This window comes from Tursiops truncatus, chromosome 3 (assembly GCF_011762595.2).
Source record: "Tursiops truncatus isolate mTurTru1 chromosome 3, mTurTru1.mat.Y, whole genome shotgun sequence".
Classification (NCBI taxonomy): domain Eukaryota; kingdom Metazoa; phylum Chordata; class Mammalia; order Artiodactyla; family Delphinidae; genus Tursiops; species Tursiops truncatus.
Genome location: NC_047036.1, coordinates 76,933,003 through 76,957,914, shown reverse-complemented (window position 1 = coordinate 76,957,914; position 24,912 = coordinate 76,933,003). Strand labels below are relative to the sequence as shown.

General features: G+C 41.9%; 1 protein-coding gene across 1 annotated transcript in view; it reads left to right on the top strand.

Moving 5' to 3' along the window:
* Positions 1 to 22,360, top strand: part of ELL2 (elongation factor for RNA polymerase II 2) — a 94,155-nt gene extending 71,795 nt beyond the window's left edge. The window contains exons 12-15 of the mRNA XM_033853046.2: positions 4 to 4,851; positions 5,028 to 5,163; positions 16,387 to 16,483; positions 17,389 to 22,360. Coding sequence (XP_033708937.1) covers positions 4 to 120 — 117 coding nt within the window. The 3' untranslated portion in view covers positions 121 to 4,851; positions 5,028 to 5,163; positions 16,387 to 16,483; positions 17,389 to 22,360. The remainder of the gene's footprint in view (positions 1 to 3; positions 4,852 to 5,027; positions 5,164 to 16,386; positions 16,484 to 17,388) is intronic.
* The last annotated feature ends 2,552 nt before the right edge of the window (positions 22,361 to 24,912 follow it).

Sequence of the window (24,912 nt, the reverse complement as noted above, 5' to 3'; positions counted from 1 at the left end):
CAGTCTAGTCCCAATTACCATGAAGAAAAATACAGATGCGAGTATCTTCATAACAAGCTGGCTCACATCAAAAGACTAATAGGTGAATTTGACCAACAGCAAGCAGAGTCATGGCACTAGAGCTCTGCTTGGACCAGAAGATGTGAATAAACTTAAGCTTATTTATTTAAAATTCCAAATGAATTGCTCTCAAATTCTAAAAAATGAAACTTTGCCTGTTGGAAGTTTCAGTATTAGTAAACTTGAGTTACCTTCCCCCCCCGCCCCCCGCCGCATTTTACTTTGTTTCCTTGCATTTTTGAAGCTGCTTTTTTCTGGTCCTTTTTTCCTACTTAAGACTTGTGTTTGTCAATAGAAATAATTTTTTTTGTAGATATTGGGGATCCAGTGTCTGTACTTCAAATCAATTTTTTTCCTTAAAAAACTGTGTTTGTCATTAGAAATGATTTTTTTTAGATATTGGGGATCTAGTGTCCACACTTCAAAGTTATGTGTGTTTAAAAAAAACAGTAATGTACAAGGTGAAATGCTTTTGGATAAACATAAGCCTATTTTCTGACCTTTCTTAATATGAACTCTTTGCCTTAAATGGTAGAACATTTAGAAATTTGCACAAAATACAAAAAAACTTAAAACATTGTTTTGGAGGGTTAAGAAATAGAAAGGTGTGTATGTGTATAGATCTATATACACATGTGTATATATAGTCTGACTTGATCTAGAACAGTAAATCTGCCCTGCAAATTAACCCCCCATTGCAATGGTTGCCTTAAGGTGTTTGCTAGTTGTGTACCTAGTGTGGTTAATCATTAGCTACACTGCTTCCCACTTGATTCGAGCAATGGGAAGCACATTGTGGCCTACCAGCGTCTGAAAGCGTGTGCTCGACCTGTATGTGTGCAGAGGTGGTGTGGATGTGAGCGTGCGTGAAGGAAAAAAGCTGCTACTCTCAGTAGGCCAAACGCTCAGGTGAAACAACTGATGAGTGTTACTGTAGGTTTTTTTTTCCTATCAAATTGCTACTTCTATCGTGGAAGACAAAAGCATTTCCATTTCAACAGTTTGTCAACTTTATTAATGTTGGGCAAAATTGATATGTTATGAAAATGAAACAGATCTATAGTTTGGGGCAAAATTATAAAATTAAACGTGTAGGTAACCTATTTATATACTGCCATAAAGTATTTTTTGAAGAGAGATATGCAAAGAAGCTATTACCTACATGAAATATATATTTAAAGATTTTTTTTTTCATCCTGGGTGCCAGGAATATAAAAAAGAGTGGATATATTTAACCATAACATACTGTGATTCATCAAACAGCATAAACTTTCATTTCATGGAGTTTATCTGTTGACGTTGATTTAAACTATCATTTGTTTTATCATGTGGGAACATAAGTTATGTGGTCAAAAATATAAGGATTTTGAACTAATGTTGATTCAAGTTGTGTTGTCTTATCGTATTGTTTTTCAAAGTGCTGCCAGTTTAAAAGGGAAGCATTATGTTTACAAATATGTTTTGAAATGTTTGCCAAAATTTTGGTGGTATCTTTAATAAAGATGTTTGTCTCCAGCATCCAAAACAATAAAAAAATAAATAACTTTGTTGTGTATCACTGTAAACCAGAAAATGTTGGTGTCCAGAAAACCTGAGAGAGCGTGTAGATGAAACTTACTCTTCGGAGTTCTTCTAAAACATTAACAGGAAAGAGTAGGTAATATAGTAAAAGTATACAAAAGTATACTTTACAAAGACTGAAACAAGACCCTGTGCACTATAACTCTAACATTACCACAGCAATTTGATTTCTACGTAGCATGGACCTCCTGGGGAATTCGATTTTCTTTTAGCATTGAGATCCCTGGTGCTCTTCCTTTTACCTCAGAATTGGTACAATCATTACTAAGCGTTCACTGATATCAAACTTTCCGTTGGAAAAAAAAAAAGCAGTAAAGGAAACTTAATTGGGGATAAATTTGGTCCTCATATCATATGGTAGAGTCTCCTGAGGGATTTGTCTGTAGGTAATGACCTCATCGGTGTCATTTCTTAGACATCATGGCCTTTTAATCAAAGATAGTGTGCTGCTACTTGCTATGAGTGGTGGTTCTCAAAAGCAAGGTGCTTGGACCACTTGCATCACCCAAATTAGAATCTCTGGGGATAGGGCCCACATAGCCCCATTTTCATAAGTATCCTCCAAGTGATTTTGCAAGCTAAAGTGTGAGAACAATTGGCTTGGAAGTAACAATAAACCTTTAGGTCTCTAAATCTCAGAGTCTTGAACTGAAGAGGTTCGGCTATTGGCTTTGGTTTTTAAGCCCCTCCCTGTCAGCAGGTGCAACTCACTTTTCCTCTCTACATCATTTGTGGCACCCTCTCAGTTGTTTCACTGCTAACGCTTATTTTAGAACTTGTTTACAAACAAGGCAAACCTTCCAGTTGGCTAATTGTTAGCCCTTGGAGCTCCTACCCATCTACATCAGCACATCTTCTGGTTTACAAATTGGGTAATAATGGAAGCTGGAGATGCTTCATGAAAATCCAGCATTGCACACCCGTAGACTCGACCACCTACCTATAAAAGCCTTAATTTAGATGTTTGTCGTGTACATTGGGCAGATCCTTGCAAAATGTGTATCTATCATCAGTTGCAAATTTGAGAGTTGTGAATCTCTGCCTCTGCTATTACCTAAGGCTGCATCTCTTTTAAAGATGGGCGTGAGCCTATTAAGATATTTATAATCATTCTTCATCTCCTACTGCAAGATTTTTAGATTCTCTCCAATAATTGCTGCAGGAATGGGTGGCCACTTAGTATCAGTTACTCTGGTAGAATTTATTTAGTTTTTTGTTTTTTGGGGGTTTTTTTGAGAGAAGTAGTAAGTGTAAAATAGCATTGTCAAGATGAGACAATGAGTTGTGTTATTATTTGCTCATCACATTTCATCTTAAGTAATTTGAAGCACTCTTGATGATTTTTACCAACAACCATAAATTAACTCCAGAATGAGCGAGCAGCTGATTTAATACAAACCCAAAATAACATTAACTAGATGTGGTTTTGTTTTATGTGAGGACTTCACTTCCTATCTCGTTGGTTATTTATTTCCCCTGGAATACTTTAGAGGGGTTAACTTTCAACTGTAAGTAGTGATAGATGTTCAGTACTTGCTCTCACAAAAGTAATTGGTGTGGTCAGTTGATATCATAGCTCCATGCATTGATTATAAAAATCCAGTATTAATTTTCCTTCATCTCTGATTGATCTTTTAACCTTAATAGTTTTCTTTTCCCTTAAAATATTTCACCTTATTCTGTAAAACAAATGCATATTTTCATGTTTGAAGCAAGGTGTTGAGATGAGGTTTAGACACAAATGGTCCATCAGTTCCGACACTCTGCTTGGTTGCCTTACCCCTTCCACTAGTGCGTCCTTTGTTTCTGGAACTTGGCTGAAACTCTTCAGCCAGTTCCTTGTCTTTCCAGCCGTGTGAGTGTTGAGTCACATATGAGTGGTTTTTGCCTTTACTACTTTTAAAGTTCTTACTGTTTATTACTTCCTAAGTGTTACTAAATCCTTTTATTCTATACCAGATGGGGAAAAATTATAGCCAGCTTTGAGAGGAATCTTTTGGGAAAAGATATTAACTGACACGACTAAATGAAGGCAACAGAAGATGTTATCAATGTTCTTTGTAACCTGACAACTGAACAAGGCTATGAGACTCATTTCAAAATATTTTGAAGTGTTAAAAATATATACGTATATATCTATGCTGCTTCTCAGTTGTTCTACCCAAACCATGTTAGCAAGGTAAAATGTCACAGAGACTTTTCAGTTAACTGAGCTCAGCAGCTGTGGTGGCCCCTATTGTTCTACACCAATTTCAGTTCAATAAAAATGTTAACTTTGCAATTCTGGTACTCGTTTTTCCTTTGTCTCATTTCAAGGCTCTTAATTTTGTCTTAGAAAAAAACATGCCACAACAAAGTTCTCTCTGATGCCCGAATGTAAATGATCTTCCTGGGACAGAGCTATTACTTGTTGGTGACTCTAGGAAGTGGGAACACAGGGTATTTGCTCCAGGACCCCCTGCTGCCTGTTTTACAAGTGGAGGACATCCCCTCCAAAGGCAGTATCTCCTAGGGGAACAATAATCACAGTTACCATTTATTGAGGGTTTTCTGTGGGTTACACGCTTTGTATGTATTGTCCCATTTCTCCTCAGCACAACCCTGCTATCCTCATTTTATACGCAAGTAAACTGAGGCTTAGAGAAGTTAAGACACTTGCCCATCACACAGCTAGTAAACAGTGGAGACTGGGAAGCCTGACTCCAGTATCTGTTCTTAACCACTTTTCCATACTGCCACTCATATATTGGTACCTATTTAGGGTTAGGGTAACCATCACAAAGTGACAAGTCCAGTAACACCACACAGGGCTAGACTCTTGATTCAACAGAGACTAGAATGTGGGTGTTGGAGTGATACCTAATGGATCATTCTCAGTGAGTTGATTTTGTCAGAAATGATAAATTTGAAGGAATGCCAAAATACTTTTTGAGAAAACGTGTGTGTCCTTTATTTTCAAATGTGTGCTATCTTAACAGTGGGCTATTGGAAGGAGATCGGCGCAGTGCGGGTAGAGAGAAGAAGCAGGGTTACAGTCTTGGAATCACATCATTGTCTCTTCATATTAAAAGGCTGTCTCAGTAAAAGACTCCAGCTCTAAGGGGTATCCAGTGTGAATCAGACATAAGAACATTCTAGTTGGATCCTTAGCATGCAGTCTCTACAAGTTTTCCGAATGACTAATGGAGGAGGAAAGGAAGCGAGCCTCAAGTAAGCGCTAGTATTAAAAACCCAGAATGCTCAGTGCCAGCCATGATTCTGGTTGGGTTTATGAGGAGCCCCAGGAGTGAATGAGGTTCCCAATGTTGCAATTACTTCAGCAGCCCTCCCTCCCCCACTGGACATTTGACATTGTACTTGTCTTTTAACTCAACTTCTTTCCTCAGCTACAGGGTGAAAATATGCCTTCTAACTGGGGTATGGAAGAGGCTCAATTATTGTTTGTAAAGCACTTGGGAGTTCTGAAGACCAGCAATCTGCTGAATGCAACAGGGACAGTTTGTTGGAGCACTATTTTTCTAGGTGAGGATGAGTCTGTTTTGATTGATTACAAAGGGGACAAAGGTTGAGAGAAGCTTAAGTCTTCGAGGTGGAGCGTTTGGGGTTTTATTGATGTAGACCTACACGTACCTGCCCCACTCGTTTTACCTTTCTGAGATTGGGGCCGGAGGCTGGCTGTGGCAATAGGTGGCTCTGATATTTTATGATTGCTTAATTCTCCAGTTGGGGTCAGATGATTCTGCTGTATGATGGTGGAGATGTGTTATTATTTACAACTCCTGCCTGTTTAATTCAGTGTGGTGGCCAGGCTGGTTTGTCTTGCTGTAATTAGATACTTGGGACAATCTGGGCATCTGGAGAAGGATGATAAGAATTCCTTATCTGGTCTGTGAAATACGGGAGAGTGCTTCCTGAAGCCTGAGCCCACATTATCGGCCACCATGTTTGAGAAATGACGGACTGCCTTTCTATGCTTCGTGGACTCCAGGGGGCTTACAGAGTTTCACTGTGGTGCACATAGGCAGTCTCATCTCCTGCCACTCCCACTCCATGCCAGTCACAAGGGCCTGCCTTCAGGGTTTCCAGTACCCTTGCTCCGCCCACCCCCAGGCCTTACTTAGCGCTTGCAGTCCTTCTGCACCACCGGCTCTACCCTCCATCCCTCTCTCACTTAGCTAAGGCCTCCTCACCCTTAAGATCTCCCCCTTAAACATCACTTTCTCCAGGAAGCATTCTCTAACCTTTCAGACTAACTTGGGTCACCCTAGTATATGTTCTCTTTCATCTTATGCTTCTCCTTTGCGGCACTTATCACAATTATAATTAAATACTAATTGTATTATTAATTAAATAAGTTCCATGAGAGTAGAGACTGCCCTGTTCACTGGTGTGTCCCCAGCTCCTAGCCTGGTGCCTGGCATGGAGAAGGTGCTCAATAGTAATTTACTGAAAGAATGAATGAGGCAGGCTATCCATATATGTCATTTAAAATTCATGTGGCCAGAGGATTTGGATTACTGCGAAAGACTGCTGTATCATTCAGGTTTGTGTGCCTTGCCACTTTATCTTCCCGAAGTCATGATTAAGGAATGAGTTACTGATGGCAGATTGACTTTGGGAATCCCTCTGCCCTGAATAACTAACTGGACACCTTCAAAAGGTACAGCTCTTTCCAGCACTGGCATTCATACCTCTAGTCACCTCTGGAATATGAGCATCTACGTGGTCTATAATGGTTTGGAACATAAAATGAAATGGTTTAAAAACTTATTGTTTATCATAACTGACAGATAGGTTCTGGTTTCATTTCCCCACTGCTTAGGGACATGGTAGAGGATGGCAGTCTAAGCGTCTCTAGCCTGATGTTCCTTTAAATTTGACATGTGCTTTTCCTGACCTTTTTTTTAATGCCTAGCACTTCCATAACCTTCCAAGCAGTTGACATTTTGAAGATAATCAAAGGACTTTGGGATTCCTGCAGTGATAGAGCTAGCAGGGCCCGTCAACAGCACCTAGAACAAACAACTGTCTTCATTTCGTAGATGATGAAATGAAGATGTTTAAATGACAGCCACCAGAGCAGGAGGAGACCTCAGGATCTTACACTCTTCCTAGGGAGGAGCTGAGAACAGCCCAGCAGCCACTGCTGGCAAGTGATACGAAGACAGGGAGGAGGGGGAAAGTGCCAAACTAGAGGCGTCACACCACCAGCCGTTCAGAGCACGGTCAGGCTGCAGAGCATGGACGAGCCTGCAAAGCCCTCCAGCCTCAGCTTCCCACCCTGAGTGGGGTAGTAACCTGCCTCAGACGGTTGTTGCGATCACATATATGTGGAGTGGTGCTTGACACCTAGTAAGTTTTCTATATGTATTTTTTTGCTGTTTATTTTCTAATTATTTCTTTCCATCTTTTATTTCGACTTGGAGAGTTTTATAGCAATATACCTGACAAACAAACAGCCAGCCAGAAATGAAAACCCTATTAGATTTTCGCATAACCGTGATTGAGTCCCTGTGGTAGATAAACACAACCTCGAGCATTTCAAAGTCTCTGCTCCTGATTGCTCTGCAGAATGTTTTCTCTGTGAACTTTTCAAGCACCACATTATAGCTTCTCTTAACATCACCGCTACCAGTAACTTACAGTGCTGATGCATTTGTTCCAGACTAAAGCTTAACTTTTAATAGTCTCTCTATTAATTCTCTTTTCCACGTGTCTTCATAGGGGAGAGTTTTTAAAAGAGCCTTGTCTGTAAGTGCTTCTTGCCATCTAGTTACCAGAGGGGGTTGACAAGCTTCATTTCAGTTACGATGCTTTGGGGAAAAGTCTCCTGTGAAAATGACTCTCCCTCTTACACCCGTAAGCTTTCCCTTCCCCTCCCAAGGAATAGAGTTCATTTAAGGCAGCCTTGTCAAAGGGGTGCCAAGAGGGTCTCCAGGGCTCTCATGGCCACCTGAGCTACAGACTCTGCAGTTAAGAACAAGCGTGAGGGGGCACTAGGGACAGTGGGCAAAGCTCCTCCTGTCCCCGTTCTGCTCCCTTCCCCTCTCGGCCCCTGTTGACAAGCCTTTGTTGCTGCGGTAGCCAGTTATCACATCCCCACCTGCACTTCCCTTCTCTTAACTCACTGTTCTCACCTGAATGATCTATTATGGCCCCTCCCTTCTGTTAACCTGCACGTATTACCATTTCTTCTCTGTTTTTGGTTAACGATGACTTGGCTTATCAATAGTGAGAAGGCCAGTTCAGAACCAGGGACCTACAAGCAAGACATGCAAAGTCTGGAAGTAAAGTTGAAAATGCCTTGCAGCGTAGAGAGCCAAAAATGGAACATGGAGTCCTACACCCCGGGGCTGAGACCTGGTTCTGAGATTTACCAACCTGAGACCCAGGGCAATTTGCCCAAACTCCTGAATCTTCCTTCCATCACCACTGGTAGGTTGGGATAATATCTACACACCATGGTTATATTAGAATGAAACAGAGATTGTTGCATCCAACTAGAGGGACTGGGTAGGGCAATCTCACAAACCCACTTTCGTGGCTGTTTCTCTGTCCCCAGAGATGAGATCTCTGGCAAGGCTCACAATTCCTCTAGGACAGCTACTCTTAGATGGTCAAGTCCTGTGGTCACTTTTAGCATAGGTCTCATTTCAGGAACTAGTAAGTCCAGTCTGGTGTAATAGCCAAAACTCTGAAATGCATTTAAAATTAAATCTTCTCCCTTCTTCCAGCTTCGGCCTGATTTAGGCTGGAAGCCAAGTGCTTCTTGCCACCCTCCCCCCTCCTCCCACCTCTTGGCACCTCCCAGGGCTGAAGGAACAGAGGGCAGGGGGGAGGCATAAGGGGAAGGAAAAGGCCTATTTGACGGCGCCTCTGAAATCTGCCCTTGGCTGCTTTCTAGGCATTGTCAGAGCCCGTCCCCCTTGCCTGGGACAGCACCCTGCTGAGCTCTCCAGCCTCTCAGGGTGTTTTCAGGGCATCTCCAACAGCACACCCCCGACCTCTTCAGGCAGGAAACTAGCAGCTTAGAGCCCTTTTCTGAAGAACCAGGCCAGCATATGCCAACTAGAGGTGTTTGGTCTCTCATCACCCTCCCACCCCAGCCGCAAACAAAAGTAAGCACTTCAGGCCTGCTACCTATGCAGGTGTAGTGACCTCCAAATGCATCCTCCACTCTGGTAGAGGACTGGAGGTTTCTCAGACATAAATCAGTTTCCAGCCCCCTCTGTGACCCCTAAGCTTGCAGAGTCACAAAGCAGGTTTTCTTTTTCTTTTTGACTGTATAGAAGAATGATTACATGTAAAAAGCTGTACATATTTAACGTGCACAATTCAATGAGTCTGAGGATAAGTGTATACCGTGAACGCAGCAAGGCCACAAACGTACCCATCACCTCCCAAAGTTTCCTCTTGCCCCCGTTATTATCATTATTTGTGTGTGTGTACACGCACGGGATAAAAATATTTAACAGAAGATCTATCCTCTTAGCAAATTTTAAGTATACAGTACAGTATTGTTAGCTATAGGCACTGTGCTGTATAGTGGATCTCAGAACTTATTTCTCTTGCATAACTGAAACTGTGTTCCCTTCGACCATCACCTCCCCATCTCCACCTGACCCCCACCTCAGGCCCTGGTAATCACCGTTCTACTCTGCTCCTATGAGTTTGACTATTTTAGATTCTACACATAATTGAGAAAACATAGTATCTGTCTTTCTCTGTCTGGTTGATTTCATTTAGCATAATGTCCTCCAGGTCCATTCATGTTCTCACAAATGGAAGGATTTCTTTTTTAAGGCTGAATAATATTCCACTGTATGTATTTACCACATTGTCTCTACCCATTCATTCGTCTGTAAACATTTAGGTTGTTTCCATATCTCAGTGATTGTGAATAGTGTTGCAATGAACATGGGAGTACAGGTGTCTCTTTGTGAACTCAATTTCAATTCCTTTGGATAAACATCCAGAAGTGGGATTGCTGGATCATATGGCATTTCTATTTTTAATTTTTTATGGAATTTCCACACTGTTTTCCACAGCGGCTGCACCAATTTGCATTCCTGCCAACAGTGCACCAGGTTCCCTTTTCTCTGCATCCTTGCCAACATCTAAGTGGTCTCCACGAAGCCGCTCTCATTAGCCTGTGGTGAGGGGAAGCACACTCTCAGCGCTCCATAGAAACCCTCTGATTTCCCACATGAGCTGACTGCTCAACATCAAGCCCTTACGCCACTGTGGAGCCAGACGCTAAGGAGAACGAAACCTATACAAGCCCAGCATCTCGCTTTATGTTATGGGGGTAGATGCCATCTATTGTCTTGTGACTCCATCCAAAGCTGTCAGAAAGAGTCCTGTGTTAAACCCTGTCACATATGCTCTTGAGTTCCTCAGTCACAGCATTCGTGCATTCATCCAATAGTTACGTGCACTAGGCATGGTGCTAGGTGGTGGGAATGTACCAGTGAACAGGACAAATGCGAATTACACAAATTATTTGATTCCAATTGTGGTAAATGCTGCAAAATAAATCTCTGAGAATAAATAATAAGGGGACATAGGGCAGTGAGGGAATGGGGCAAGGCCTCCCCGGGGAACTGGCATGGAAACTAATACTTGAAGGATGAGAGGAGTCAGAAGAGAGGAAAACATACCAGGAAGAGAGAACATGTCGGAAAGGCCCCAGAGGAAGGCCTTTAGCACTCACTGAATGCATGTTTATGCAAATCACTTCTCATTCACAAGAGCCATTTAAGGTCTGGCTTTTTTGGTGTTGAACTTGTTCCCTCAGGTGCTGCTTTGTCCTTGCTAAGCAATTCTGGGGAGATGAGGCCCAGAGACGCCCTGACATGGTTCCCTCCTGAGAACCACTGGAGGTTACTGCCTATCAGATGCATTTGAGTACTTGAGGTTCTTTCCTGGTGGCCTTTTCATGTGGCTACTAAGTTCTGAGGAAAGTTTCCAAAATAGACCTCAGTTTAGTAGCCAGTGGCTCCCAAAGCGGTCCGTGAGTTTTCCCGTGGGAAGGTCTGGACTGGGGAGGAACAGTGGCTGCTCTCCCAGGGGTCGGTGAGCCCACCGTCTCCCCGGAGGCCGGAGGCTGGTGCAGAGTGTGCACACGGGGCGCCATGACTGGCAGGTGCCCTCCAGCGCTGGAGGCATTTGGGGCTCTGGTAAGGAGCCTTGGCCACGTTGATAGAGCCCTATCAGCTAGAGGCAGGTTCTCTGAGGAAGAAAGAAACAACATCTGTACTATCAGAACTGCCAACCCGTCACCTCTGTTGTCAGCAGCCAGGGGAACCATCCGTGTGGTGTGGCTCTAACAAGGGACTCGGTGGGCAAGCAGGAAACCAAAACAAGAGTGGTGAGAGAAAGATGCCCAAAGGACGGGGAAGCTGAAAAAGTGCTTCCGGGAATAAAATGAGGTAAAGCAGGGAGGCGAGGTGGACACCTCCTTAAAGACCACTTTACGATGTACAGTGCTTTGTGCCTTGTCTGAGCACTTTCTCAGCTGTTCGCAATTGATCCTCCCTTTAAACCCTTTATAGCGTGGAGTGGGACATCCCACCGAGAACAGGCCAGAGGATGACGTGGTATCAGCTCTAGAACAAGAGTACAAATCTTGTTGCCCTACTGCACCCCACTTCCTGTCAGTGTGCCTTTGCCCTCCCAGACTTGGCGCTGATCCCCAAGATTTACCTGGTGACAGAGGAGCCCCAGTAAGGCCTCCTCACAGCCCACTCGTGTTCTGCCTTCTTGAAACTGTTTTTCCTCTAAGAGTACTGAAGTGAACGAACCTCTTTTTACAGAAGGTAAGATATCCATTTCCTTAGCTGTGCTCTGCGCCAGCTACTCCTCGTTGCCTGGGCTCCTTCAACGAGGTAAATACCTCAGTCTGCTCTGAAAATGCCTTCTTCTCTGCTAACACCACCCTTGAGCTCAGGCCATTCCACAGATCTCTGATGGTGCTCCCAGGCTTCCTCCACTATTGCAACCATCCTCTCCGTCTGTATTCTGCCCAGAGATGGGGTGCACTGCATCAGAGCCGGACCAAGTGTCCACCTGAGTGGGAACAGAATCTTAAAGGACACTTCTAAGCAAATCAGTTTCACCAGATTATCTTTCTAAGTCACTGACCATGACTGTTACGGTCATTCGATGAAAAAATGAAAATTTGTCCTTTGACTTCTCTTTTGTTAAAAAAAAATTATATCTACTCTTGCAAAAATTTCAAACAGTACCTAGTAAATAAAGTAAAAAGTAGAAGACCCCTGTTCTCACCCACCTACCTTAGGCTCCAGAGGGAGCCACTAACGGTACATATGCATGCACAGTTTTTTCTTCTGTTCAAATAGGATATCAAACTATAGGTCTGCAACTTAATTTTTTTACTTAACAACATTGCTTGAACATTCCACATGAGCCCCTGTTGACTTCTTTCATTCTTTTTAACAACGGCATGGTATTCCACTGTTTATATCATAATTTTATAATTTAATCACTCCTGATTGAGAGTCAGATTATTCCTAGTAAGGGAAAACTGAAATCATCACCAACAAAGCCAAATAAATGCTGTTTTTTCAACTGAATGGTTTAACATTTTAGTCACTATCCCTGCTGACAATCCCTACCTTGCCTCACTCACTAAATCCTTTTAAAGCATGAGAAAAACACAAAATACAAAGCCTGTTTACAGGATGTTCAGAAATAATTTACAAATGTAAAAATTTTAAATATTGTGCATCAGTTTCTAAAAGTGATCAAGGATATTTTGTTTCTTGAATTCAGCATCCTTTGATGCTATGAATGAGGAGAGAAGAAAAAAGGTTAATTTCCCTACTGAAAATTTTGGACTATTACATCATATTATATATTATATTGTATGTTTATTTTATATGTTTATATGTTTAGGATTTACAATAGTTACATTGTTCTTTAACCATAATTTTACGTGCATTTGGTTTAGCTCTATAGTAAACAAATTCTAGGCTCTACCTCATCCTTTAACACTATGCCTTCCCCTTTCCTCAGACTTAATTTTGATTCATCTTGTGGTTGACTAGACTTTGTTGTCCACTTTTTTCTCTAACTGAATACCTCTGTTGAGAAATCTGAGGTCAGCCTGCTCTTTTCCCCCTTATAGGGAATTTGCTTTTTCTGCGTAGATGCCTAGGAATTCTTACATTGTCCTTAAATTTCAGTAACTTGACGTACATGGCATTGTGTTATTCTGTGATCAGTTTTTTCCCCTGAAATCTCTTCATCTGCAGAGTCAGATCATACTTTTTATCAGTGGAGTTTAATTTTATTTTTGACGTTTTTATTTCCTGCTGCATTTGTTCTGTTCTCTACTTCAGGGATACCATTATCTCATATGCTGACTGGATGCTGGCTGTCTTTAATAACTGTCATCTTCTTTCTACTTAATTTCATTTATTTGAGTTTTCTTCATCCTGCAAATGCTATTTTATTCTCTCTAGTCTGACCTCTGCTTTGCTGAATACGTTTTCAACATCTGTTCTAATGTGATTCTCATTTCTAGGATATTTTTATTATCTTCAATTTCTTTCATAACTCTCAGCTTACTTTAACTTCTTTTGCTTATTCTTCTTTGATCTCTTATATTTCATTTTCAAATTGTCTTTAAAAAGATGTATTTTTCTTTTATTTCTTTGGGAGTGGAGATAGATACGCATCTGAGATGATTTGGTTTGCTGGAAGAATTCTTTTTTTTTTTTTTTTTGCGGTACGTGGGCCTCTCACTGTTGCAGCCTCTCCCGTTGCGGCGCACAGGCTCCGGACGCGCAGGCTCAGTGACCACGGCTCACGGGCCTAGTCGCTGCGCGGCATGTGGGATCTTCCCAGACCGAGGCACGAACCCGTGTCCCCTGCATCGGCAGGCGGACTCTCAACCACTGCGCCACCAGGGAAGCCCTGGAATAATTCTTTTTAACATTAATCTTCATCTGCATTCTGATTGTTGAGTTTCTTGCCTCCTTTTCGTTTTTTGTTTTTTAAATTTGCTTTTGGTGTTATTAGTATGCCTAAGGCTACATGAAAACATAGACTCTGCTCTGAAGGGAATGCACTTCTCTCCTGGCTTGGAGAGGAGGGGAGTTATGGAGGGGAGTCAGTGGGTAAGCTAGGGCAGCTACAGGTTTCAGATTGGGTCTGATTCCTCAGTTTTTAGCCATATTCATCATATTCTCTTGAGTGAGTAGATCACCCAAGCACAATGTCAGTAAGGATCATGAGAGACTCTGGCTCTATCTTTGTTTGGTTATTTCTGTTTATTTGTAGTTCCTTGTTTGAATCTGATCAACCACTGCAAATCTGGTTGCCATTACCACTTTTTCCTCCTCTCTGCCTTGCCTCCTAAATAGGAATTCTATTTGGGGGAAAAATAAATATGTCTTGCTCAATAACGTCCTTCCATCTGTCTACCATCCTCTCTGCTCTACTATGTAGAACAATCCCCCAGAGGGTGCATTTCTCTTGTGTCCCAACCACACCTTCAGTCCTTGCTCTGAGTAAAAGAGTAGCACCTGGGCCCCTTATAGCACTCACTTTGAGAGAAATCTGAATGCTAATTGGAACCCAGAAGGTGTGTCTCAGCTTTCTATACCCTCCCTTGATTCGGTCCTGATTCACTATTTTGGGCAGATAATGTGATTTGAGATTTTAGCTATTTCCTAGTTTCATTGCACATGGACATTTTCTATCAAAATTTCACCGTTTTAAATTTCATCCCTTTTGTAGGTTTCATGGAAAGAGGTAAAGAATATATAACTTTACACTACCATCCTTTAGCTAGAACATCATTTTTTTCTTCAAACTCTTTAGTTAATAGGCTCCCTGGATTACAAGCATTTTGCTTCACTTAGTTTCATTCAAAAATTTTTATTGAGTAGATATTAGATGCAAAACAGTATGTAAGATGCTGCTTAAGGTATAAAAATGAGTAAGACTCCAAGACCTACTTTCAAAGAACATATAGTATAATGTGGGTAAGATGAGAAATCTATAAGCAACAATAGTAAGATGCATTAAATGGGGTCAGTGAATGGTCACATTATGATGGTGATAATGATGATGAAAGGCCCTATGGAGAGTATGATCACACCCTCTGAAGGGATGATAAAAGTTAAAAGGAAAGAGAAGAACTGGTGGGCAACATTCATCCTAAGGAACTTGAGGTAGGGTGTTATGATGACAAGACAATGGGCTTTACAATACAGACATGGGCTCACCTCTCAGATTGTACAATTACTTTACACCCTCAGTGAAATCACTCCTCTCTGATCGTCAGTTTTGTCTTTGTTAAAATACTCAATGCTTCCAAACTGTTGTCAGAGTCAAATGGAATAATGCATGCCAAGGTCCCTGCACAGTGCCTGGCTCATAGTAAGTGTTCCATAAATGTTTATTTTCTTTCTGAATTAACTCTGTTTATCATACTTCATCCTTTCATTGCCATATCTGTTCTGTCATATTAACTACTTAACACAGAGGAAGATTTTTTTTTTTAAAGCTGAGTGTTTTTATGCCCTTGTTAATTCCATCTGCTATATAATTGTATAACGCAACTATATCATTGCTCTGTTAACCTTATCTCTAAAAAGATCAAATGAGACAATCATGAAAGTGTTCCTCAAACTGTCAAGTAATAGCTGGTGTAAGGAAATGGTATTATCATAATGTACACTTTATCTTATATTCTGTCCTTTTAAAAGAAATTCCAACCCCTCCTTTGAATGGGACGTGCCTGTAACAGATTGGAACTGGGCTTACCCTGGTGTGTATTTAGACAATTTCTCTACCAATTCAAGGCCATCTCTCTGAGAATATTTAGCATCTGCTTGAGGCTGGTTTAGAACCTCGCCAGTGTTTTCCATAGAGGTGCAATATTATACACATAAAAAAGAAAATAGGTCAAACTCTCCTGTAGTTGTGCTGCCTGGTTCCTCGGCTAAAGGTCATTCTTAATCCTCCTGCAGCTCCCAGAACAGTGTGCACTGTGTTTTTTAAAAATATTCCAGGAAGGAAATGGCTTCTTGAAAGAAAAGCAGGGAACACATTTTTATTGGGAGCAAAGGACCCCAAATGTTTCACAGTTCCATTTAAGACACTGCAAAGATGAGTTCTAGGGAAACTTCATGGTGATATTTTTCCTATAGTTAAATTTTGAGACCACATCCCTGGATAGAACCATGGCTGGGACTTTAACCATATCCTTCTGTGAAAGGGGATGGAAAATGAGAGAATTCCAAGGGCCAGTGTCACCACACCCACATGCAGAGAATGGTATTAGCGTGGCTGGAGAGTTTCTGAGCTGGGACCAAACTGAGACTACGCCACTTCTCAGAAACATAGAAACCAAAAGGAAGTCTGAGAATGCCACAGGGCACACTCAGACTGCTATGAAAGACATGCACTGAACAAAGGGCACAGACAGCCGCGAGGCCAACCTGGAAAGCTGCCCCCTTGCCCCCTTGGCATTCCCACTTCTCAAGAAGAGCAGCAGCTGCTCCCAGACCTCTGCCTTCAGCCAACCAAGTCCATCTCCCAGAGACACTGGCAGTTCCTCCATCACCCAGAGTACTGTCCCCCAGTTAGAGGATACGGTATTCAGAAACGCAGTTATTTTCAGAAGTAAATTTTTTGTTCTCTGAATATGATCTCATTTCCACATTTCCTAAACCTACCATACAACTTGAATTCCCTTTTTTCTATTCATAGCAGTTCCCTCATCCAGTTTTGACTCAACGTTTATCAAAGGATGTGCCGCAACCTCAGACATTTGTTTGGAAATACTGTGTGACTCAGGAACAAATGAGTAAGTAAACATGAGCACACAGGTATCATCCCTTTGATTTACTATCCTTTATTTTCTAAAAGGGATGCTTCTTTCTCCAGGTATTAGCCAATAAGACATACAAAAACAAAACTATATGTATCTACAGACACATACACATATAATACATGCATGTGTACATGTATGTACACATGTAATTTGGCTGATGCCAATACAATTTACTGCAAAAGTTGTACACACTAAAAGAAAAACATTGTAGCAACATCTCCTAAAAAAAAAAGATGCCAAAATTAAAACCTATGTCACTGAAAGGTTACAGTATATTACTTCTAAGATCTGTTAAATCCTTTTGCTTCCTGAAGCATACATTCTATATCAGTATTGCTTCATTGTGGACATCAGTACCTTCTTTGCTTCCTTTAAGCCCCTAAAATAAAACTAGCTCCCCCAAACTAAAATAGTAGGTTTTGTTTTTGTTTCTACTCATGTGGGGGAGTGACTGAAAAAGTGTTCACTGTGAAATTAGTAAAAACACCTTGTTTGGCCCACACCGTGTAGCTGCCCCAGGCCTGGGACCTGGGGCTGAAATTGTACAGAACAGCCCCACCTGGGCTTATTTTGACGCCTGAGCCCAAACATTCCTTGCCTCTTTCTGTTCCTGTTCTCTGTCACATCTTAATGTGGGCCTTAGCTTACCTTTATCTTGCTGTTAGCCCACTTTTTTACTAGCCTTCTTGGCTTCCCTAAGGGCCCTGGAAACCCTCACATAAAGTCAAGATGACTCTAAAAATTTATTTGGACACGTACTCTAAAACCTTGACCAGCTGTTGTGGGGATATCTGGTCACCTTAGCAAAAGCACAAAACAAGTATACATTGCCTCTAGTTCCCAAATGAATGTTACCTTTATTTCTTGCCATTCAACAGAAGAATGCCATTTGGAGCGAAGCTGTGAAAGTTGGGTTTATATGTAGATACACCAAGAAGATACAAGTAATGCTGTTCATCATAATCCATGTGCCTGTCCTTTGGACCAGAAGCAAAGAAGCCACCCTGGTGGGAGTGCTTACCTTGGGTCCACAGACACCCAGGGGGCTCTTAGATGGTATTCCGGGGATCTATATATTTGGATGGGAGAAAGACTCACTCATTTATTTTCACTAACCTGTAACTGAAATTTAGTATTTCTTTCAATTATGAAGATAGGCAACAAAGCATAATAGTTACCTGTGACTTTGTCACCAACCATTGTTGTCAATACCTTGAAATATCATTAACATTCATCACTGCTTTGAAGGTACAGTACTTACTAAACCCACCAATACATCTTATTTCATGTATTAAGAAGCATCTATGTTACTTTATCACTCATTTTTTATATGTTTGATAACTATTCTTCAGTATAATTGGTTTCCTTAGTATCCTATGAATTCTGTTTTATACTTTTAAGAACATCATTCTAAGAAGTGGTCCATAGGCCCTACCAGACTTCCAAAGGGGCTATGGCTTAAAACCAAAGATTGAGACTCTCTGCACTAGGGTTTCACAGACAAATTTGAATTGTTGATTTATGAATACATCAATCACAATTGAAACATGGTGGACGATAATGACCAATGTTTACGGAATTTGATTTAGGCATGGGCTTCTACCAGGTGTTCAACCCTCCTGGGTCAAGAAATTTCAATGAAAGGGTGAAGAGAAACAGAACCTATTGTCAGCAAGCTTTCAGAACTGCAAGGCAAGCCATTGCGTAACTATAGGCTTGATTCACTGGTTAGCCTCCTTTATTCAGCTCGCTGAGATTACAATATTCCTGTCTTCAAGGGTGATTATAGGGTACTAGGCCTGCAGGTTCAAAACTGCCCTCTGCAGCTATTTGTAAATTCCTCTGACTCTTTATTCATTGTCTGTTGAGTTCCCTAGTCCTTTGCCCTAGAAGTTCTGGCTTATTACTCTGACTTACAGTTTTACTTAGAATTTTACAACGCAAGACGGTTCTTTGTCTTCAACAGAAGTTGACTCCATATAGTCAGGTCCTACTGGACTTGAGATATTTCTTCCCTTAATTTCAGCTGATTCATATTCTCAATGGCTGACTCAGCGTCATGACTCAATAATGACAATAGCATTCTAAACTGACGAAATTTGAAGAGAACAGTGGACAGAAATAGATGGGGAAAACATGTAAAACAAGTGACAGGAATAAAAGAAATACCAAATGAATGACTACCACTGTTCCTCTGTCTTGGAATAAAATAAAAACTTTACTAATAATAACACATAATTTGCATTTGAGTAGAGCTTTTATAGTCATTATTTTGTTCAATGTCCAAAACAACTCTGTAAACAGTTACAAAAACTGAATCTCAGAAAACCCATAGGCCCCAGACTAAAAAGTGGGGCACCAGCCAGGGAAGGGGGCTAAGCTTTCTACCCTTGGGGCATGGGCTTCTCCTCACAACACAAAATCTGAAGAGCCCAGAGCCCTTGAGGGTGCAGATCTAGGAAAACCAAGTAAATAAGACAAACAAGAACTGTGTGCTGATTGAAAACTAAATGACACTGGGGGGTGCAAAATTGTAAACATAGGCACAAATCCCACGTTTTCTTGAGAGAGTTCCTAATGTTTATAGTACTCGTTGAAGATGGAAAAGGACTGAGAAGCATTATGGGCCATTCTAAGCAAAAGAAAGAAATGATAATGTACATGGAAGATAGGATCCAGCAAAAGAAACTAGAGGTCAAAAACAATTGAGAATCTACTTTAAGTTATATTTCAATTTTTAACAAGTTTATTGCTGATATATTCATAGGTTTGGTTTATGATTATAACTGCATTACCCACTAAGCAGTATGATCTATGATACAAATAATACTGTCTTGAATTTTTAAAATATATTTCCTATATAGTTTTCTGAATAACATCTAACAAAAAATATTATGTGGCATTCTTTGATTTTATACAAAAATAAGGGAATAACTTCAGGTTTTGGTTATTTGTATCTTGTTTTTTAGTGATCTCTTCCCCAACTACAGGGAAACCTTAATGCTCATAAAGAGAAAAGGGGGAAAAAAAAAAAGGATGGTGGGCCCTGGCTGGTTTCTAAGCATTTTGCATACAAGCCTACACAGGTTTCCAGATCCTGATTTGAATCTCAGGGGCCAGAGTTGTGTGTGTTCCACAAAAGTCCCTTTGAAAACATTCCTTTCCCTTCCTAGTCTGACAAAGCCCTAGAATGACTGACCTTTGAGGGACAGATGCATTGGTTTGGCCTGGCCTCTGCTCTCCCATGAAGGACTGTGAGCCGTGCTCATCTGCCTGGGATCTGCTGCCTCCTTCCTCCATTATATTTAGCTCTTCAGTTATTTTCCTAATGAGCTGTCTGTTTGCCTCCAGCCTTCCAGCCAGAAAATGTGTGTAAATCATACACTAAGTACCCAGTGCTTGGGACCTACAAGGAACCGTTGTATACATTTTGAAACCCACCCACTCTAGAGTTCATGCTGGGTGTGTCTCTTTATTCTGTTTGCCCTGTGACTGGACAAGAACACTGCTCTCGAGCTGTCCCCAGCCTCGCACCTTCCTCCTCTCAAATGCCCGTCCCCATAGCCGACCTTCCCCACCTCACTAGGAGTGCTAAGGTAGCTAACAGGCAGACCAAGGACGTGCAGCAACAGAGAGAGAAAGTAAAGCTTAAAAATATTTTAATCAATCAGGTAGTTACCATAGGAGACTCTTTTACACTTATGTTGTGGCTTGGAGTAGTCTTTATTTTGAATTATGTGTGCTGAGGGAGAATGAATCTCAATATTTTTGATTTGTAGGGACCCTATAGCCATCATCAGGCCCTGCTTTCTCATGTCTGACAGATTGGTTTTTGCTTCCCCCACCCCGCAGTGAATTTCCACCCAAAGTTGATGTGACTCAGGGAGTTCAGTCCTGCTGGAAATCTGGGACTTGCTGAGCCTCAATCTGCCTTAATATGAACTGTTTACCTCCTCTGGTTCCACCTTTCCACCCCAAAAACCTAAGGAAATTGTAGAAACCCAGTACATTCAGTCTTCAAAGCCAAATGATATTTTTGGTGGTGGTTCACGATCTATTTTCATGGAGTTGATGAACACCACAATATACAAGGTTATCTCTTCACATATGTAAAACAGTGCATGACTCTTACCTCTCATGTCTCCTGAAAGACTTATGTGCATATTTTAATTAGGTCCCATAAGACCCACTACATGAAATGGAGATTGACTTTTTTTTTAATATCTTTATTGGAGTATAATTGCTTTACAATGTTGTATTAGTTTCTGCTGTATAACAAAGTGAATCAGCTATACGTATACATATATCTGCATATCCCCTCCCTCTTGCATCACCATCCCACCTTCCCTATCCCACCCCTCTAGGTGGTCACAAAGCACTGAGCTGATCTCCCTGTGCTATGCAGCTGCTTCCCACTAGCTATCTATTTTACATCTGGTAGTGTATATATGTCCATGCCACTCTCTCACTTCGTCCCAGCTTACCCTTCCCCCTCCCTGTGTCCTCAAGTCCATTCTTTATGTCTGCGTCTTTGTTCCTGTCCTGCCCCTAGGTTCTTCAGAACCACTTTTTTTTAGATTCCATATATATGTGTTCACATACGGTGTTTGTTTTTCTCTTTCTGACTTACTTCACTCTGTATGACAGACTCTAGGTCCATCCACCTCACTACAAATAACTCAATTTTATTTCTTTCTATGGCTGAGTAACATTCCATTGTATATATGTGCCACATCTTCTTTATCCATTCATCTGTCGATGGACACTTAGGTTGCTTCCATGTCCTGGCTATTGTAAATAGAGCTGCAGTGAACATTGTGGTACATGACTCTTTTTGAATTATGGTTTTCTCAGGGTATATACCCAGTAGTGGGATTGCTGGGTCGTATGGTAGTTCTATTTTTAGTTTTTTAAGGAACCTCCATACTGTTCTCCATAGTGGCTGTATCAATTTGCATTCCCACCAACAGTGCAAGAGGGTACCCTTTTCTCCACACCCTCTCCAGCATTTATTGTTTGTAGATTTTTTGATGATGGCCATTCTGACCAGTGTGAAGTGATACCTCACTGTAGTTTTGATTTGCATTTCTCTAATGATTAGTGATGTTGAGCATCCTTTCATGTGTCTGTTGGCAATCTGTATACCTTCTTTGGAGAAATGATATTTTTTATTTTAAGACCTAGGAGGTGCTATGTAACCAAGCTCTCCCTAAACCTTGAAAACCAGTCTGCACACCAAGGTGGAAAAGCCCACCACCTCTATGTCCATGAGAGTGAACTCGGATGGGCAGCAGATGCTGTTCTTAAGTGGTTTTCTGCTCGACGCAACGCCAAAGGGTGAAAACAATCTAGAGAAGATCCGGGGTTGGGCTTCCCTGGGGGCGCAGTGATTGAGAGTCCGCCTGCCAATGCAGGGGACACGGGTTCATGCCCCGGTCCGGGAAGATCCTACATGCCGCGGAGCAGCTGGGCCCGTGAGCCATGGCCACTGAGCCTGCGCGTCTGGAGTCTGTGCTCCGCAACGGGAGAGGCCACAACAGTGAGAGGCCCGCGTACCGCAAAAAAAAAAAAAAAAAAAAGATTCGGGGTTGATTTAGCAACTATTGGATATTGTAAAATATTGTGTGAGTGTTTGATTTTTAAAAAGCTTTGATATGTTGATGTATAAATCTGCACAAAAAGTAAACCAGGTGGAGAATGTACATCTTTCAGAGGACTCACAACAGCATTTCTTAAAAAGCAAACCAAAAACCTCAGTACATTGTCCAGAGCATTTAAAGTATAGTGTAGATTTAAAATTTTAATTTAAGAATCGTTTTGAAAAAATAAAACTATATGCAGAAGACCTAATGATTTGATTTGCAGTGAGAATTTTAAAATTACATTTTCACACAACCGATCCATCCCCTGACCCCCAACACCCCACCTCTACCTATTCTTTCCCTTGTAACTTTATGCTGGGCAGAAATGAAGGGACAGAAGTTGCAAGGTCTACTTGATATTACGTGCCTACTTCTTCTCCTCCTGCCCTGACAGGAAGAAATCATGAGGCTGGGATTTGGTAAACATGAGGTTTTTGCTCAGTGCTCTGGGGAAGGTAAACCCAAGCTCTGGCAGAGGGGAAAATGCCTCCCGGTTTCCAAAACTGGACAGTCAGGCCTAGTTTGATCCACGGGATCCAGCTGCACCAAAGTAAGCCTGGGTGGCCACACTGTGGCCACATCAAAGCAGAACACCAAGCAATTTGGGGATATTTCCCCTGCAAGTTTTGGATGGAAATGCGAATGGGAGGAGAGGCTGTGACAGCCCCAGCCTCTTACCCTTCAGGTCCCGGTCGTCTCAGGACCTCCAGGATAGACTGCTCCCCTCTGTGGTTTGGGATTCGCTTGTTGAGACAAAGAGTGTGTTCAGCCTCACACACGAATGAAGAGCAAATGAAGAAGTAAGCCTCACTGACCACTGCTTCCCCAAGAGATCGCTCTCCCATGCCCCTCATGGAAAGCCCTCCACAGAAAAATCAATCTTCTGGTCTTTCAATCTGCCCCCTGTCCTAGTCAGAGGTTGCCAAGCATTACGGGGGGCTCCTATCACAAAGCAAACAAGGCCTGAGCGGCTGGAAGGAGAGAGAGAGCTGCTCTTTAAAAGCTTGTAAATGCTGTTATATTTTTAAAACCACTTACTGAAGAGGTGAGTTATTTTCTCCTCCTCCTTCCCCAGAAGCACAGCCATTAAGGTTACCTGGAAACCTGTCCAGGAAACATGTGGCAAATAGCAACCATGCAATAAAAACACCCACATCTGTCATCTAATAGGAGATGGTATCGGCAAGGTCATATTTGGGTAGAGGAAGGAGAGGAAACCTAATTAGTTTGCAGGCCCTGGCTATTCGGACGGACGGTTCACATGTGCACTTGGAAAGGGGGCTCTGTTCTTAGCTTGGCTGGGAGGGCACTTGACTTTGGTCTAAGTTGGAAATGAGAGAGATTTGAGATCAGATGCTCCTCATACAGAAGACTACCCTGTGGAACGAAGAAGCACAAGAAGAATAAAAAGGAGTTAGCAGACACTGCCTCCGCTCTGCAAGAACTTCCAATCTGTTGGAGATGTGATGGATGTGGAGAATGACCTGAGAACATTGCTTTTTAAGTTTCAAGAGCAAAATAATATAGTATAAAGGGGTATCTACTGGGGGGACAAGAAGATTTCATAGTGAAGGTGATTTTGAATAGTCTCGAGTGACAGTGAGGACAGCAAAGAAGGTGGGAGAAGAGACGGGGAGGGTAGCTGCCATGGTATGTGAGCCAGGCACATGTGCTGAGGAGATGAAACAAAATCACTACAAGATGTGTTGAGAGAATGGAAAATGTATAGTGTTGTGGATCTAGATGTTTTTGTTCCCATGATTGTAGGGGTAAGAAGGGATGATGACTCCTCTGTCTCTTCATAACCTTAGCTCCAGACTCAAAAAAACCCTTCACATTATGAATGCCATGAAAGCTCTTTTTCTGTTTTTGTCTCTCTTTTTTTTTTTTTTTTTTTTGCTGTTTCTAAAGAGCTTATTCCTAATGTGTATATCATTTCCAACCAACACCCTTTCTATGTCAGATGAGGTGATAAAAGTTGTAATTATAGAGAAGCAGAAACATGTGACTCAGCTATTTCCCCACGCGGTCTTGACCAAAGATGCAGGGCTTGGGGAACTACAGCTGGCATGAAAGCAGCAGCAGGGAGAGGAGACCACTGAAAAAATGCTGTGTCAGTACTCGCTGCACCCATCACCTTTGCTTTACCCCAGAATATATCCTTTTTCTGATTCAGCATGAAGAACGGTAGCTAATGAAAATCTGTAATTCTGGAAGGTAAGCTATCTGAAAACTTGTGAAAAATCAGCTGAAACCAATAACGTGAGCTGTGGGACAATCCCTGGGCTTCCCAGTCAACAGTCATCAGTTCTATCAGGGACATCTGTACGAGTCACTAAAACATGGCCACAGTTACTTGGAAATGAGAAACCATGGAGAATCGGACACTAAAAATATCACCAGGAAATCTCCACAATGCAAACAATCCTCAGGAAGAGAAGACAGGTGCATGATAAAAGCCTGGCTGACATGCCACACTCCTCTCAAATTACGGAAAATCAATGCTGTCAACCTGAGAATATTGAGCAAGAGTCCAACCAGCCTCTCGGCCTATGCGTTTCACAAATGCCAGATGCATCAGGCGCCATCACCCAGAAAAGAACACTCACCTGAGCGCTGGGGAATGCGGCGTGGGCTCGGCAAGCCTTCTCGAATTGTAGGGGGGCACCTGACCTCAGCTCCTCTGAGAATGGAATGAGGCACTTAGGCCAGCGCCTGGTCGTCCCAGCCACCTTGCAAAGGATAAGAGACAAAAGTTTA